We start from the raw sequence: 12,847 nt of genomic DNA on the forward strand, positions 1-12,847 counted from the left end.
ATGACACAAGATTAATAGCTGGGTAAAGTGTCATACTGCAAGACAATAAGAGAACTTGTGCAAGTCTAGAGTCTTCATGACTTCCTGTGAAACCCTGGGAAAGGCAATTTAGATTTTTCTGTGGAATAAAATACAGGACTTAGAATAGCTGTCTGGTCAGGTGCTGGTGCTTCACATGTGGAATCCTAGTTATTCAAGAGGCTGAGATCTGAAGATCATGGTTCAAAGCCAGCCCAGGCAGGAAAGTCTATGGGACACTCTTATCTCCAATTTAGTACCAAAAAAAAGCTGGAAGTAGATCTGTGGTTTAAATGGTAGAGCACGAGCCTTAAGCAAAAAAGTTTAAGGGACAGTGCCCAGGCCCTGAGTTCAAGTCCCAGGATTGGCACACAAACCTAAAAATAATAGCTGTCTGAGGTTTCATTGAGCTCTAAAATGTCTTCAACATTTCTCCAGACAGACTATAATCTGTCATTTATAATACTGTTATTGTTACTGGGAAATGATTCTTTTAAAGAAAAGTTACAGAGGGCATATGTTGTTTCTGCACTTGTCATATTGTGCTGTCTTTGGTGTATACATTATTATTATCCATAATGACATGATGGAATTAAGTGTTACTGTGTGCTTGTTTAAAATTTGTATAATTGGGGGAGGAAAGGGATAGTGGGAGAACAACAAAGGAGGGAGTAACAATGCTCCACAAGAAATGTACTGATTACCTTACTCATGTAACTGTAACCCTTCTGTACCGCATCTTTACAAAAAAGTAAAATTTACAAAAATCTGTATAAGTTCTAGAGTAAAAGTTGCATCTAGTATAGTTTTGTGTAGGTGAAATGGAATGAGTATTTCTTCCTGAACTGCTTCAGGTTATTTTTCCTGTGTGCGTGGCTCCAAATAGTAATATTACACATTTCTATTTCTGGAAGGAAATTTCTGGACATTCCATATGTGAGGTAAGATCTTAGCATCTCCAGGTGAAGAGATTGCTGTGCCTATTGTTTTTTAATTTTCTGCTTTGATAATGTAATTTTTTTCTCCTTTCTTTCTTGTAGTCAGAAAATGGGTAAGAAGAGTCGAGTGAAAACTCAGAAGTCAGGCACTGGGGCTACAGCCACTGTGTCACCGAAAGAAATCTTGAACCTGACCAGTGAGCTGTTGCAGAGTAAGTGGCCCTCTGCTGTCCTGTCGCATGTGGTAACAGTGGCTTGCCTCCCCTTCCATGTCCAGTGCTGACTGCTGGCTTCCCTGGGACAGGAATGTACATCAGACCAGCTCATGTTTCACTCCTGGCTTAGTAGTCACATGACCTGGCAGTTGGAAAACTTCTCTAATTTGCAGTCCCATCTAGAAGGATGGAGATACTGGTGTCAAATGTAGAACTTCTGTGTTTTAGCCATGAACTTGGTCCTCCAAGGGCACCCAGGAGCAGAAAAAAGCTCATTACCTTTTAGCAGTTTAGCATTGAGAAAGTATAGAGGCTCAGTATTCTTATCAGCAAACACAGATCACTGCTTCTAGGAGTATGACAGGGACCTCATGAACTTGGGCATGTGAAGATGTATCACAAGGCTCTCAGCCCCAGGCAAGCCCAGCATGCATCCCAGAGAGCAGCCCTGCCAAAACCGGGCACCTTTACTTTCAGCAATTATGTAATGGCATTTCGGTTTTCACATGCTCAAGTCTGAGGGTTCATGGTTCAAGGAAATGAAATACCTTAAGTGCCTGTTGTTGCTTTTGTAAGCTAGTATAACTTGATAACTTTTAAATTGTGAATTTAAATTGGTGTTACAGGTGCCTAAGATTTAACTATGATCACTCTTTACATTTAGATTATGTGACAGTTAAACCTCAAATAAAAACTTAGCTTTTCCTACCTGACAGAAACAAAGCCACAGCGAAACCCGAGTCAGGTCCCTCTTCAAGGGTTCTCATGAGTCTTGCAGGCCCCTGTGTGCCAGGCTATTACCTGTTCTCCTCACTAGCCTGAAGGCAGCTTTTGGCAAGGCTTCTATCTTCTTAACCATTGTACTACAGGACCTCAGTCATTGCTTGGTGAGGAAAGAATGAAGTAAGACTAGTCAACCTTAATAGTTAGGAGTCATGTTAATTATTTGCCATATTCATATGTACTCATATTCATATGTAAGGTCCAAGAACTCATTTGGTATGTGATAAGGCAGACGTGGATGCTTCTCATCACTGCCCTTGGCCAGCTATCTGTATCAATGATTTGGTGTGGCACTCTAATGACGTTACAAATATCTAAATGGATATTGACCCCATGAATGAAGCAGGAGCAGGCAGTAGGTTTGGCACGAGCATGGGAAAGGGGCCTCTTTCTTTAAACTGTTAGATTATGAAGGAAATGTTGCTGGTAGACAGGATGACAGTGTGCACCCTTCCAACGTGACCAGCTCCAGGCAGGGGAATTGGTCTTGCAAGTCAGCTCTAACAGCAGAATCTTTTGTGAGTAGTACTTATGCCTCCTCTTTTATAACTTCCAGAGTAGTGCTTAATAGAATACTGTATGTATGAAATGTCAAATGATTGTCCTCTTGTCCTGCTTAATTGGCTTCCCTCAGGGAGTCACTCTTAATGGGGCTTAGCTAGAAAGGTAGGCTGACTTCTGCAAGCATTACCACCTCCCCCTCCCACCCCTACCCCTACCCCCACCCCCACCCCTACCAGCACCTCCTCCTCTTCCTCCTCCTCCTCTTCCTCCTTCTTCTTTGTATTTTTTTGGTGCTTATCCTTGGGCTGAACTTGGCCTAGGTACGGCCTCTGAGCTTTTTTTCCTCCCTTTATTTCCATTTATTTTATGCTAAATTCATTCCATGTCAAGAGCTTTGTTTCTTCAGCTTCTTCTAGGATACCATTTTCTTCTTTGCAGCCTCCTCTTCCAGTTTAGGAACAATTTGATCCTTTTCAGTATGTGGCCAGGGGAGCTCATGTATGGGGAGCTCATGTATGGGTTAATCCAACCATGAGCTTTGTAAGTTCGGCAGCACATCTTGATTGCTTTGTTCACCTGGATGTGTTCAGTGACCAGAGAGTTTACATCTACACCCTGCAGTTCACCATTACTATCTGCCTTCTTAAGCATGTGGAGCATAAATTCAGCACTCTTTGTAGGCCACTGACTCTGTGTCCAGCTCCACTTTTTGCCTGGGCACACCTGCCAGCTCCACCATGTAATGCCAGAACAGTACATGTTGCTTCTTTAAAGAGACATCTTTCAAGCCGAGCGCCTGTAATCCTAGCTACTCAGGAGTCTGAGATCTGAGGATCTCGGTTCAAAACCAGCCTGGGCAGGAAAGTCTATGAGACTCTTATCTCCAATAAACCACTAGAAAACCGGAAATGGTGCTGTGGCTCCAGCGGTAGAGCGCTTACCTTGAGCTGAAGAGCACAGGGATGGCACCCAAGCCCAGAGTTCAAGCCCCATGACAGACAAAAAAAAAAAAGAGAGAGAGAGACATCTTTCATATACTTAGTAGCTTTTCAGATATGCATACCTTTGATGGCCTGGGCTGTTTTTCTGGTGTTCTTAAAGTGAACACAGGTTTGAACCTCTTGCCTTGGATAATTTTGTGGGGATTTCTTTGTCAAGAGAGTAGCAAACCAGGTTTAGTGATAAGAGTGCTTGCCTAGCATGCATGGAGCCATGGGTTCTATTCATCTCAGTATTACATAAACAGAAAAAGCTGAAAGTGGCACTGTGGCTCAAGTGTTAGAGTGCTAGCCTTGAGCAACAGAAGCTCAGGGACAGTGCCCAGGCCAAGTTCAAGCCCTAGAACTGGGAGAAAGAGGGAGGAGCAAAACCATTTTCACAGGTCAGTTGAGGGCACTTAAAAAGAAGAGTCTCTGATTTTTTTTTTTTTTTTTTTTTTTTGTTGTTGTTAATTGGAGGTAAGAGTTTCATGGATATTCCTGCCTGGTCTGGCTTCGAATTGTGATTCTCAGATCTCAGCCTTCTGAGTAGCTAGTATTAGAGGAGTGAGCCACTAGTGCCTGGCTAGCATTACCTTCTTTTTACCATTTAGAAGAGTGCAGGAGACAACTTCTTTTTAGAAGATTCTACCTGTTTATAGAGGTATTCTGAGTAAAGGTATTAGAACAGAAGAGTCCTGCTGAGTCAGTGTGGTGTGTGCACATAGAACACTGAATCACAGTTTATTTAGTGTGGGGGAGTTCTTAGGTTTGCCTACTTTGTAAGTCATGCATAGGATCACAGCTAAGGTAAATACAAGCTGACCCTTCCTTGTAAAATTAGTGGGCTAAGTTACAGGAGATGAATTTTTCGTGTCATACCTCTTTCGTTACAGAATGTAGCAGTCCTGCACCTGGCCCGGGAAAAGAATGGGAAGAGTATGTACAGATCCGGTCTCTGGTTGAGAAAATACGAAAAAAGCAAAAAGGTAAAATCATTACAGTGATAATCATCTTTTAACCATGTCATGGGCTCAGCAAGGGCCAGAGGGTTTTGGGATAGTAGAGGCCTCAGGTCATTATGACCATCTTTAGAAAGGTTCTAGACACCAGGAGAGAGGGCACTGGGAGACTTTCAGGACTGCCCCTGCTTCTGAGAGCAAAGGGTAAAAACACTGAAATTAGAGGTCAAAGATGTTTGTGTCTGGAGACTACAATGATGTAGCTTTTTAAAACTTATGAATAAAATTTTAGGAATTTTCCTTTGGTGTTTTAGGATAGTGTATATTACTGTATGGTGCCAACACAAATACATGCTGACTGATTAATTATTAGATGTTAATGACTAACTCCAACACATCACACATCTTGATTTAAGTAATGTGGATTTTTTTTTGCTTTTGTTTGCTTTGTTTTTTTCTCTAGTGCTGGAGATCAAATACAAAACTTTGCACCTACTAGGCAAGTGCTTTACCACTGAGTTACTTTCCAGCCCTTAAGCTGTGTTTTTACTGGGTGTATTCAGTAGTCATCTTAAAATTCTCAGCCAGGCTGGCCAAATTTGGGCTAAGTGTTAGTTTGAAAAAGCTTTTTCAATATACCTATTGTTTTTGTTCTTTAAAGCATAAAAAGTAATGATTGGTATGCAGAGCTGCATGGAAGATAGAAGGGCATGTATTGGAAGGCATGAGAAAACCTTTAGAAAACATTTAGACTTTCTTGTCATTGTGTAAAGGAGGGTTGTTTTCTTTCTGTTTTAAGAAACAGTTTTAGTGCTCTACTGTACACACCTGTAAACATGTAGTCTTTAACTTCAATGGCATCAGACTCCAGGTAGTGAAAGTTCCTTTCTGATGTGTTGACTTCTACCAAATAGGTAGCCAAAAAATCTTAGTATACACAGTTTGTTTTCTGAGCAGATACTGTTCACTGCATCTAATACTGAAATTAGAACAATCACCAGTCTCTCTGAGGGAAGAATACATTCTGGCTTGGAATACCAAGTCATTTGACTTCCTTAGCAATGAGAGCCTGTGCAGGGCTGGCATGGCACAGTGGTGTCCAGCAACTTTACAGGCACCGGGCTACATTCCATGCCTGGCTCCTCATATTTGTACAGTTTTGCTCTTTCCTCTTTTTATTCATTCAAAATGGGATGGTGTTTTCAATGAATGACTTATCTTTTTGTGTTACTTGAACATGCAGAAAAGTTCAGAAAAATAATATAACAGATGCCTGGGTATCTACTACCTAGATGGAGAGCATATGTCAAAATGTGTTGGTTCAGGTCCTTCTTTTTTCTTTCCCACCTGTTCATCTGTTTCCCTTTCAGCTTCCCTTTACCCTTTGTTCTATTTTTGTATTTAAGAAATAAAACATTGGGGCTGGGAAGGTGGCTCAGTGGTAGAGTGCTTGCCTTGCATGCATGAGGCCCTGGGTTCGATTCCTCAGCACCACATAAACAGAAAAAGCTGGAAGTGGTGCTGTGGCTCAAGTGGTAGAGCACTAGCCTTGAGCTGAAGAGCTGAGGGACAGTGCCCAGGCCCAGAGTTCAGGCACCATGACTGGCAAAAAAAAAAAAAAAAGAAATAAAAGAAATAAAACATTACAGATAACAGCTGTAGCTTTACACTGCTCTCCCATTCCGTCTCAGCCCTCTTGAAATACATTTGTCTCCATCTATAGCCTTACAAGACTACAAATACAAATACAGTGAGATACAGTTGTAATTGGTCTTTTATAAAATTAATTGGTACACTTTTTAAGCTTTTTAAAAAGTGTCTTTAAAACATTTTAAAAATTAGGGCTGGGAAGGTGGCTCAGTGATAGAGTGCTTTCCTTGCATGCATGAGCCCTGGGTTTGATTCCTCAGCACCATGTAAGCAGAAAAAGAAAGCCGGAAGTGGCGCTGTGGCTCAAGTGGTAGAGTGCTAGCCTTGAGCTGAAGAGCTGAGGGACACGCCCAGGCCCAGAGTTCAGGCCAAAAAAAAAAAAAAATTAAAAAATTAGATTGCATTTTTTCCCCTTAATATTTTATTTGTATTGTCACCTGGAAGTCTCACTCATTTAAGTTGCTCTGCAGTGGTCTATGTTGGAGCCCTGAAGTGTGCTGCTTTTAGAGTCAGACTGCAGTTTCCTTTTTCTCCAGGTCTGACTTGTTAAGGCTTGTGTGATTGTAAGGGATGGCATGTTAAACATTTGAGCGGGAACCTGCTCAGTCCTAAGCAACCTACAGTCAGTGCAACTGAGGCTCTTCTCCAACTTCGCTGTCCTATCACTTAATAATACCTCCCATTCAATATTGCCTCGCACTAGAATGCATTTCTTTGTAACCGACAGAGGATGTACGATTCTTTTTTTGAGATGTGTATCATGAGTATCTGATGGTTAATTTTGACTGTTTCAAGATAGGAGTGTTAAGACTAGAGCCAGTGAATTGAGTTCTGCTTTTATTTTCTGAGAGCCATGTGATTGATAATGTGTCCTAAAAGTAGCTCTTATTTTCTAAACATGGACAATATAGGTCTGTCTGTTACTTTTGATGGAAAAAGAGAAGATTACTTTCCTGATCTAATGAAATGGGCCTCTGAAAATGGGGCTTCTGTCGAGGGTTTTGAAATGGTTAACTTCGAAGAAGAGGGCTTTGGTTTGAAAGCAACAAGAGACATCAAGGTGAGTTTTAAAACTTTTGGTCTGAGGTGATCTTAAGAGTGTGTGAAGCTGGGTGCTGGTGCCTCATGCCTGTAATCCTAGCTGCTCAGGAGGCTGAGGTCTGAGGATCACAGTTCAAACCCAGCCCGGGCAGGAAAGCCCTGGAAAACTCATCTCCAATTAACTACAAAAAGCAAAACAAAACAAAAAAGGCCTGAAGTGGAGCTGTGGCTCAAGTGGTAGAGTGATAGCCTTGAGCAAAAAAAGCTCAGGGTCAGCACCCAGGCCCAGAGTTCAAGCCCCAGGACCGGTTCCAAAAAAAACCAAAAAACAAAAAAACCCTCACCAAATAGAGTATATGAACTGTGATGTGATGATTTGGGCTTGTCCAGAGCCTTGTGGGGAAATAGGCAGCGCCCTCTCTTTAAAGTAAGTGGTCCCTTCACCCGAGTGGGCCTGGAAGAGCTAGCCCTGGATTTGGGGTACCCCCCTTGCTGTTTGCCCTTCCAGTGAGCTATGCAATTTACCCTTCCTTGGGGCAGTCAGTTTTCATTTCCACACTTCTGTTAGAAGACTGGGACCAGGACTCATAGGATTTTCAAAGATTTACCTAAGGACTTGTGGTAGGATCTTGTGGTGTAGGATCTTAGAGCTGGGGTTGGCGGTGGTGGATGGGTCATGTTGAGGGTTCAGTTATCCAGAACCCGCTAGATAACTGAACTGGATAACTAATCTGGATAACTGAAAACTCACATAAATGGCTGCACCAGGGGTAATAGGCAGAGGAGAGGGTAAGTAGGTATTTGCTTAGGGGAAGATGCTTTTCTCCATGCTCAGCTCTTCCAGAATGAAGAAAGTAACAGTAACTCAACATTCCTAGCCTGCCCCCACCCCCCACCTCCTATCCTCCCTAAGAAGTGGCTAATTTAGTCTGTTTGCAAGTTTTGGAGAAGGCACTGGGCTTGGCCAGTTTTTTAGTGGGAGCTGGTTTCCCTGGGCATTCATTCTGTTCTGTGCCCTCTACATTGAAGCTTTGCAGGGCAGGCCCACACAAGGAGGCCTATAGGGAGTCAAGGCTGCCTGTAACTAGGTGGGGGAGTCTAGTCTGTCTACTTCTGGAACTTCACTGATGGTATTTTAGGTGACCATCTGTTGTATTCTTCTGTCACTCAGTCAGTTCATAACTGACTGAGGAAATGGTTGTTATGGTTTGAGCACACATTTCTGGTAAAGCTGAAATTAACCTTTTATTGATATAGGGATAAAACCATACACTAGAATACCAGGTACCTATTAAATATCTGCTTCATTATATCAGATTAAAGAAAAAAAACACCCCAAACCTCAAAATGCAGGTTTCTTCCTTCATGCTGCTTATAATCTATAGTAAGGGTTAAGAGACAGAAAATAATTCACATACTAGACATTGGCAAAGACAATCAAATGAGAATCTTCGTTAGTATAGGTGCTACCTGGAATATTGCTATTTTAGGGGACCTATCTTCCTCACTATCTGGGACACTGGAAAGTACAAGATTAATGTGAAGTGGTGCCACTTGGCTCCAGTGAAGCTTTTTCCTGATTTGTAGACACCACTCTTCTTGCTGTATTCTTACATGGTGGAAAGCTGTGTTTATCTATTAAGCAATATAGATAAACACACAGAGCACATCCAATTATTACCTCATTATGCTTCTCATATTACCCCAAGGGAGATTGTACTTGGAACAAAACTGGTGAGCAGTACCTTGCACCTTTACTGGTAACTGTTGTGCTTTGGAGACGTGTAGAAGAAGCAGTGCTGCTCTGGCAGGTCTCACTCAGCAGTATGAGCAAGTCACGTTGACAGAGTGAAAAATAGAGCTGAAAAATATGAGTATAGCAAATAGTAAACACCCTTTGTACTCTATTCCAGATGTTATATTTGCTTCAAGTTAAAGTTGAAAGTCCCTATTTTGATTACTTGCATTCTCAGTATAGTTCTTTAGCATATGTGATTTCTGAGTTTTCTAGGAAATAGGATGTAAACTATGCTTCTGCACTTACATCTGATACTTAGGAAAGAAATGCTGATATGTAAACTTAGGTTGTATTCCACATCTGTCATTGCATCACCAGCCATAGATACAGTTGGATTGAAAATTGACATGTTCTGATGATTCTGCTGCTTTTCTATTTTTTTCCCCTAGGCAGAAGAGTTATTTTTATGGGTTCCACGAAAATTACTAATGACGGTCGAATCTGCTAAAAATTCAGTATTGGGTGAGAATACTTACTATTGGCTGTTTAAGGAAATGTACAAATGATAAAAGTATAAAAATTACTTTTTTTTTTTTTGGTTCTAGTACTGGAGCTCACACTCGGGGACTTGAGCTTTTTCTTCATATGATTCTTTATGGTTAATACTGTACTACTCAAGTCACACTTCCAGACCAGCATTTTGCTGGTTAGTTGGAGATAATAGTTTTAAGGACTTTCTGCCCAGGCTGGCTTAGAACAACAATCCTTAGGCTCAGCTTCCTGAGTAGCCAGGATTACAGGCATGAGCCACTGGGACCCAGCTAAAATTCCATATCTAGTTCCTCAAATCCTCATTAAATGTTTTCTATTTTATGTCCAGAGAAAGATGTACATGAACTTAAATGTTACAAGACCTTTTATACTTATTCCTATGTTTTTAATACATATTTTGAATGCTGTATTTTATGTAAGTGTGGAACTTATACTGCTAATTTCTGGGTTAATTCAGGGCCCCTATATTCTCAAGACCGAATTCTTCAGGCCATGGGAAATATCACACTGGCCTTTCACCTGCTGTGTGAGCGAGCCAACCCCAACTCTTTCTGGCAGCCCTACATTCAGACTCTCCCCAGCGAGTATGACACCCCTCTTTACTTTGAAGAAGAGGAAGTTCGGTGTCTTCAGTCGACACAAGCTATACACGATGTCTTCAGCCAATACAAAAACACCGCTCGACAATACGCCTATTTCTATAAAGTCATCCAGGTGAGCGGGGTGAGCAGGAAAGGGTACAACTGCATGTGTATTCCTTTTGCATTCTGTGAAGAATACTCAAAACACTTAAAGATTATCAAGGACCTTTTGTTTGCATTTTTATACAAGTATCTCTGTAGTACCATTTGGAATGTACCTGACTATCATTATCCATTGTTAATACAAGCAGCAATTGTTCCTGAGCCACGAAAGTCACTCATCTTCTTGAAAATGAAAAGTTATAATGAGATTTTTAAAGGCTATGAATTGTCTTTAATACAAAAAGGTGCTCTGTGTACAAAGTTCCCCAAAAAGTGAAAGTCCATTTCTGGATTTCTCCTAAATATGGTAGTAGTAATATTTGACAGTTTAGCAAATTGCAATAGGTTATATACATATGTGTGTGTGTGTGTTTTTTTTTTTTTTGGTCAGTAGTGGACTTGCACTCTGGGCCTAGGCGCTGTCCCTCAGCTCTTCAGCTCAAGGCTAGTGCTCTACCACTTGAACCACAGCGCCACTTCTGGTTTTCTGAGTGGCTTATTGGAGATAAGAATCTCACGGACTTTTCCTGCGTAGGCTGACTTTGAACTGAGATCCTCAGATCTCAGCCTCCTGAGTAGCTAGGATTACAGGCATGAGCCACCGGCACCTGGGTGTGTATTATATTTTAATGAACTCTGAGTCAAAGTGTCAAGTGTGGACACTTGAATTATACCAGATTAGACTTTTCCCTGCTTTGGTGGCTTGGCTCCCTTGTCATGGCATTTCCCATTGCACAGCAGTTTGAAGATTGAGAATTCTTGCTGCAGTCTCCACTGAGCTTGAGGAGGACTGTGTGTCTCCACCTGTACTCCTTCCTCTTCTTAGTGCTAGGGATCGCCTCACTGTACCTGTTTTGTGGCAAGAGAGTATGGGAACCGCTTGACCGATTTCCCTTTTCTTGGATAACATGAATTTGCTTGCTTTCCCTCTCCCTTCCTCCCTTCTTCCCTCCCCCTTCCTCCCTCCTTCCCTTTCTCCCTCCTTTCCTTCCTCTCTCCCCATCCCTTCCTCCCTTCCTCCCTCCCTCCCTCCCTCCCTCCCTCCCTCCCTCCCTCCCTCCCTCCCTCCCTCTCTCCCTCCATCCTTTACCCTCCCCCTCTGGTCTTCATTTCCCTCTCCCTCCCTTCCCTTGTTCTCTTTCTCTTGTTCTCTGCCTCCCTCACCCCCTTTCTTGTATTATAGTTGCTTGGCAGAGGGTTGACTATTATTGTCTATCACCTGTTTTGGACTGCTTATTTTGAGATAGGTTCTTGCCTTTCCCAGACCCATCCTGGACTTTGATCTTTCTATTTTAGTCTTCCTAGCATATCTAGGATGACAGGCTACACCACTTTAGATATAGTTTTGCCAACATTTTGCTGATGCTGGTCTGGAACCATGATCTTCCCAGTCGCAGCCTCCCATGTAACTGGGGTGATAGGCATGAGCAACTGCCCCTGGCTTTGATTTTGTTGTTTCGTGAACGTCCTATCTCTGTGTTTTACTGCAAGAAGTGCTAATTTTATTTCAGTGGTCTAGATAATGTTGTTTTCCTGCATTATTTTAACTTTACAGCATGCTTACTGCACAAGAACATGCAAACTTGTCCCTTCCTCCCATCAGATATTCAGCTGTGTCTAAAATTACATGACTTGCTGTCTTCAAGTAAAAGTCACTTTACATTCCTAAACCTTAAATTCTAGGAAGTCATTATGAATGACTGTGCAATATATATTTCAAGTTTGCTTAATTTAAGGACTATTGATGAAATAAAAACTTCTCTTCTTCATTTAGTGTGCCTCTCAGTTGTGTACTCAAAGTTTGGTATGTGTCTTCATCACTTGAAGTGATTATGCTTTGTTGTTCTCAGTTGTGTATCTGTAAAGACTAAAAGTAAGGTGTAAGTCATTTCCTAGAGCAGGACAATGACCTGCAGATTAGCTCTTATCACCAACGTGTCTCTCAGGTCTAGGTTCTCTCAGGTCTAGGTTGTTTTTAGTTGGAGAGAAGTCAGTTCAGTTGTCAGGCAAATTGTACAGTGATGACAAGTCTTCTGACAGCTGGCCTGGCCTGAGTGATCTTTGGATATTTTGTTATACTGTTTATTTAGTGTTAACTAAGTCACACAGCTTTGCTTTAAAACTTGATGGAATTTTGCATAGCTGTGAGTCATTAACATAGTGTTTACCTACTCATGTAGATGAAACCATTTGATGTCACTTTAGGACATTCCCTGAAACAATTCTTGAATGATGCTCAGGTGATCACATTGTAACACATTCTGTATAGTAGTAAGTAATATTGTTAGCCTGTCAGGAATTAGAGAACATCCAGAAAGTAAACTCTTAAGTCAGAAGTTTTCTTAAAGTAATAAATTCTCATGTGAGATGTAAGACCAGTTTGTGTAACTTATCCTAAATACAATTTATTTTGAGATGGAATGTTGCCTGATCTGTGAGATGAAAATGTTAAGGTCTGTTTTTTACTGTCACTAAAAAATGTTGGCCCAAGATGGATTGCTTGTTCAGCCACCTAGTACAGTCCCGGGACCCAGGGCCTGGCTGGCAGGAGGAGTGCAGTGCCCCAGGGGAAACTCGGCATCCTGGGGGACAGTGGTGAAGTTCCCTCCCCTGATGCAGTGGTGAGTGAGAGGGAGGGTTCTGGAGGAAGTCTGCAAAGGTTTGACCCCTGTGGCACTGGGTCACTTGGTGCTACCTTGTGTTAGTCCCAGTGCTTCCGATCTCCA

At 41.8% G+C, this 12,847-nt stretch overlaps 1 protein-coding gene across 1 annotated transcript in view; it reads left to right on the top strand.

Annotated features, from left to right (window-relative positions):
- The window catches only part of Setd3 (SET domain containing 3, actin N3(tau)-histidine methyltransferase), a 73,298-nt gene that overhangs the window by 15,355 nt on the left and 45,096 nt on the right, over positions 1 to 12,847 (top strand). The window contains exons 2-6 of the mRNA XM_069997605.1: positions 1,059 to 1,168; positions 4,332 to 4,424; positions 6,959 to 7,107; positions 9,276 to 9,348; positions 9,836 to 10,092. Coding sequence (XP_069853706.1) covers positions 1,066 to 1,168; positions 4,332 to 4,424; positions 6,959 to 7,107; positions 9,276 to 9,348; positions 9,836 to 10,092 — 675 coding nt within the window. The 5' untranslated portion in view covers positions 1,059 to 1,065. The remainder of the gene's footprint in view (positions 1 to 1,058; positions 1,169 to 4,331; positions 4,425 to 6,958; positions 7,108 to 9,275; positions 9,349 to 9,835; positions 10,093 to 12,847) is intronic.

This window comes from Dipodomys merriami, unplaced genomic scaffold, assembly GCF_024711535.1.
Source record: "Dipodomys merriami isolate MVZ:Mamm:240054 unplaced genomic scaffold, mDipMer1.0.p SCAF_50, whole genome shotgun sequence".
In the NCBI taxonomy this organism is placed as follows: Eukaryota; Metazoa; Chordata; class Mammalia; order Rodentia; family Heteromyidae; genus Dipodomys; species Dipodomys merriami.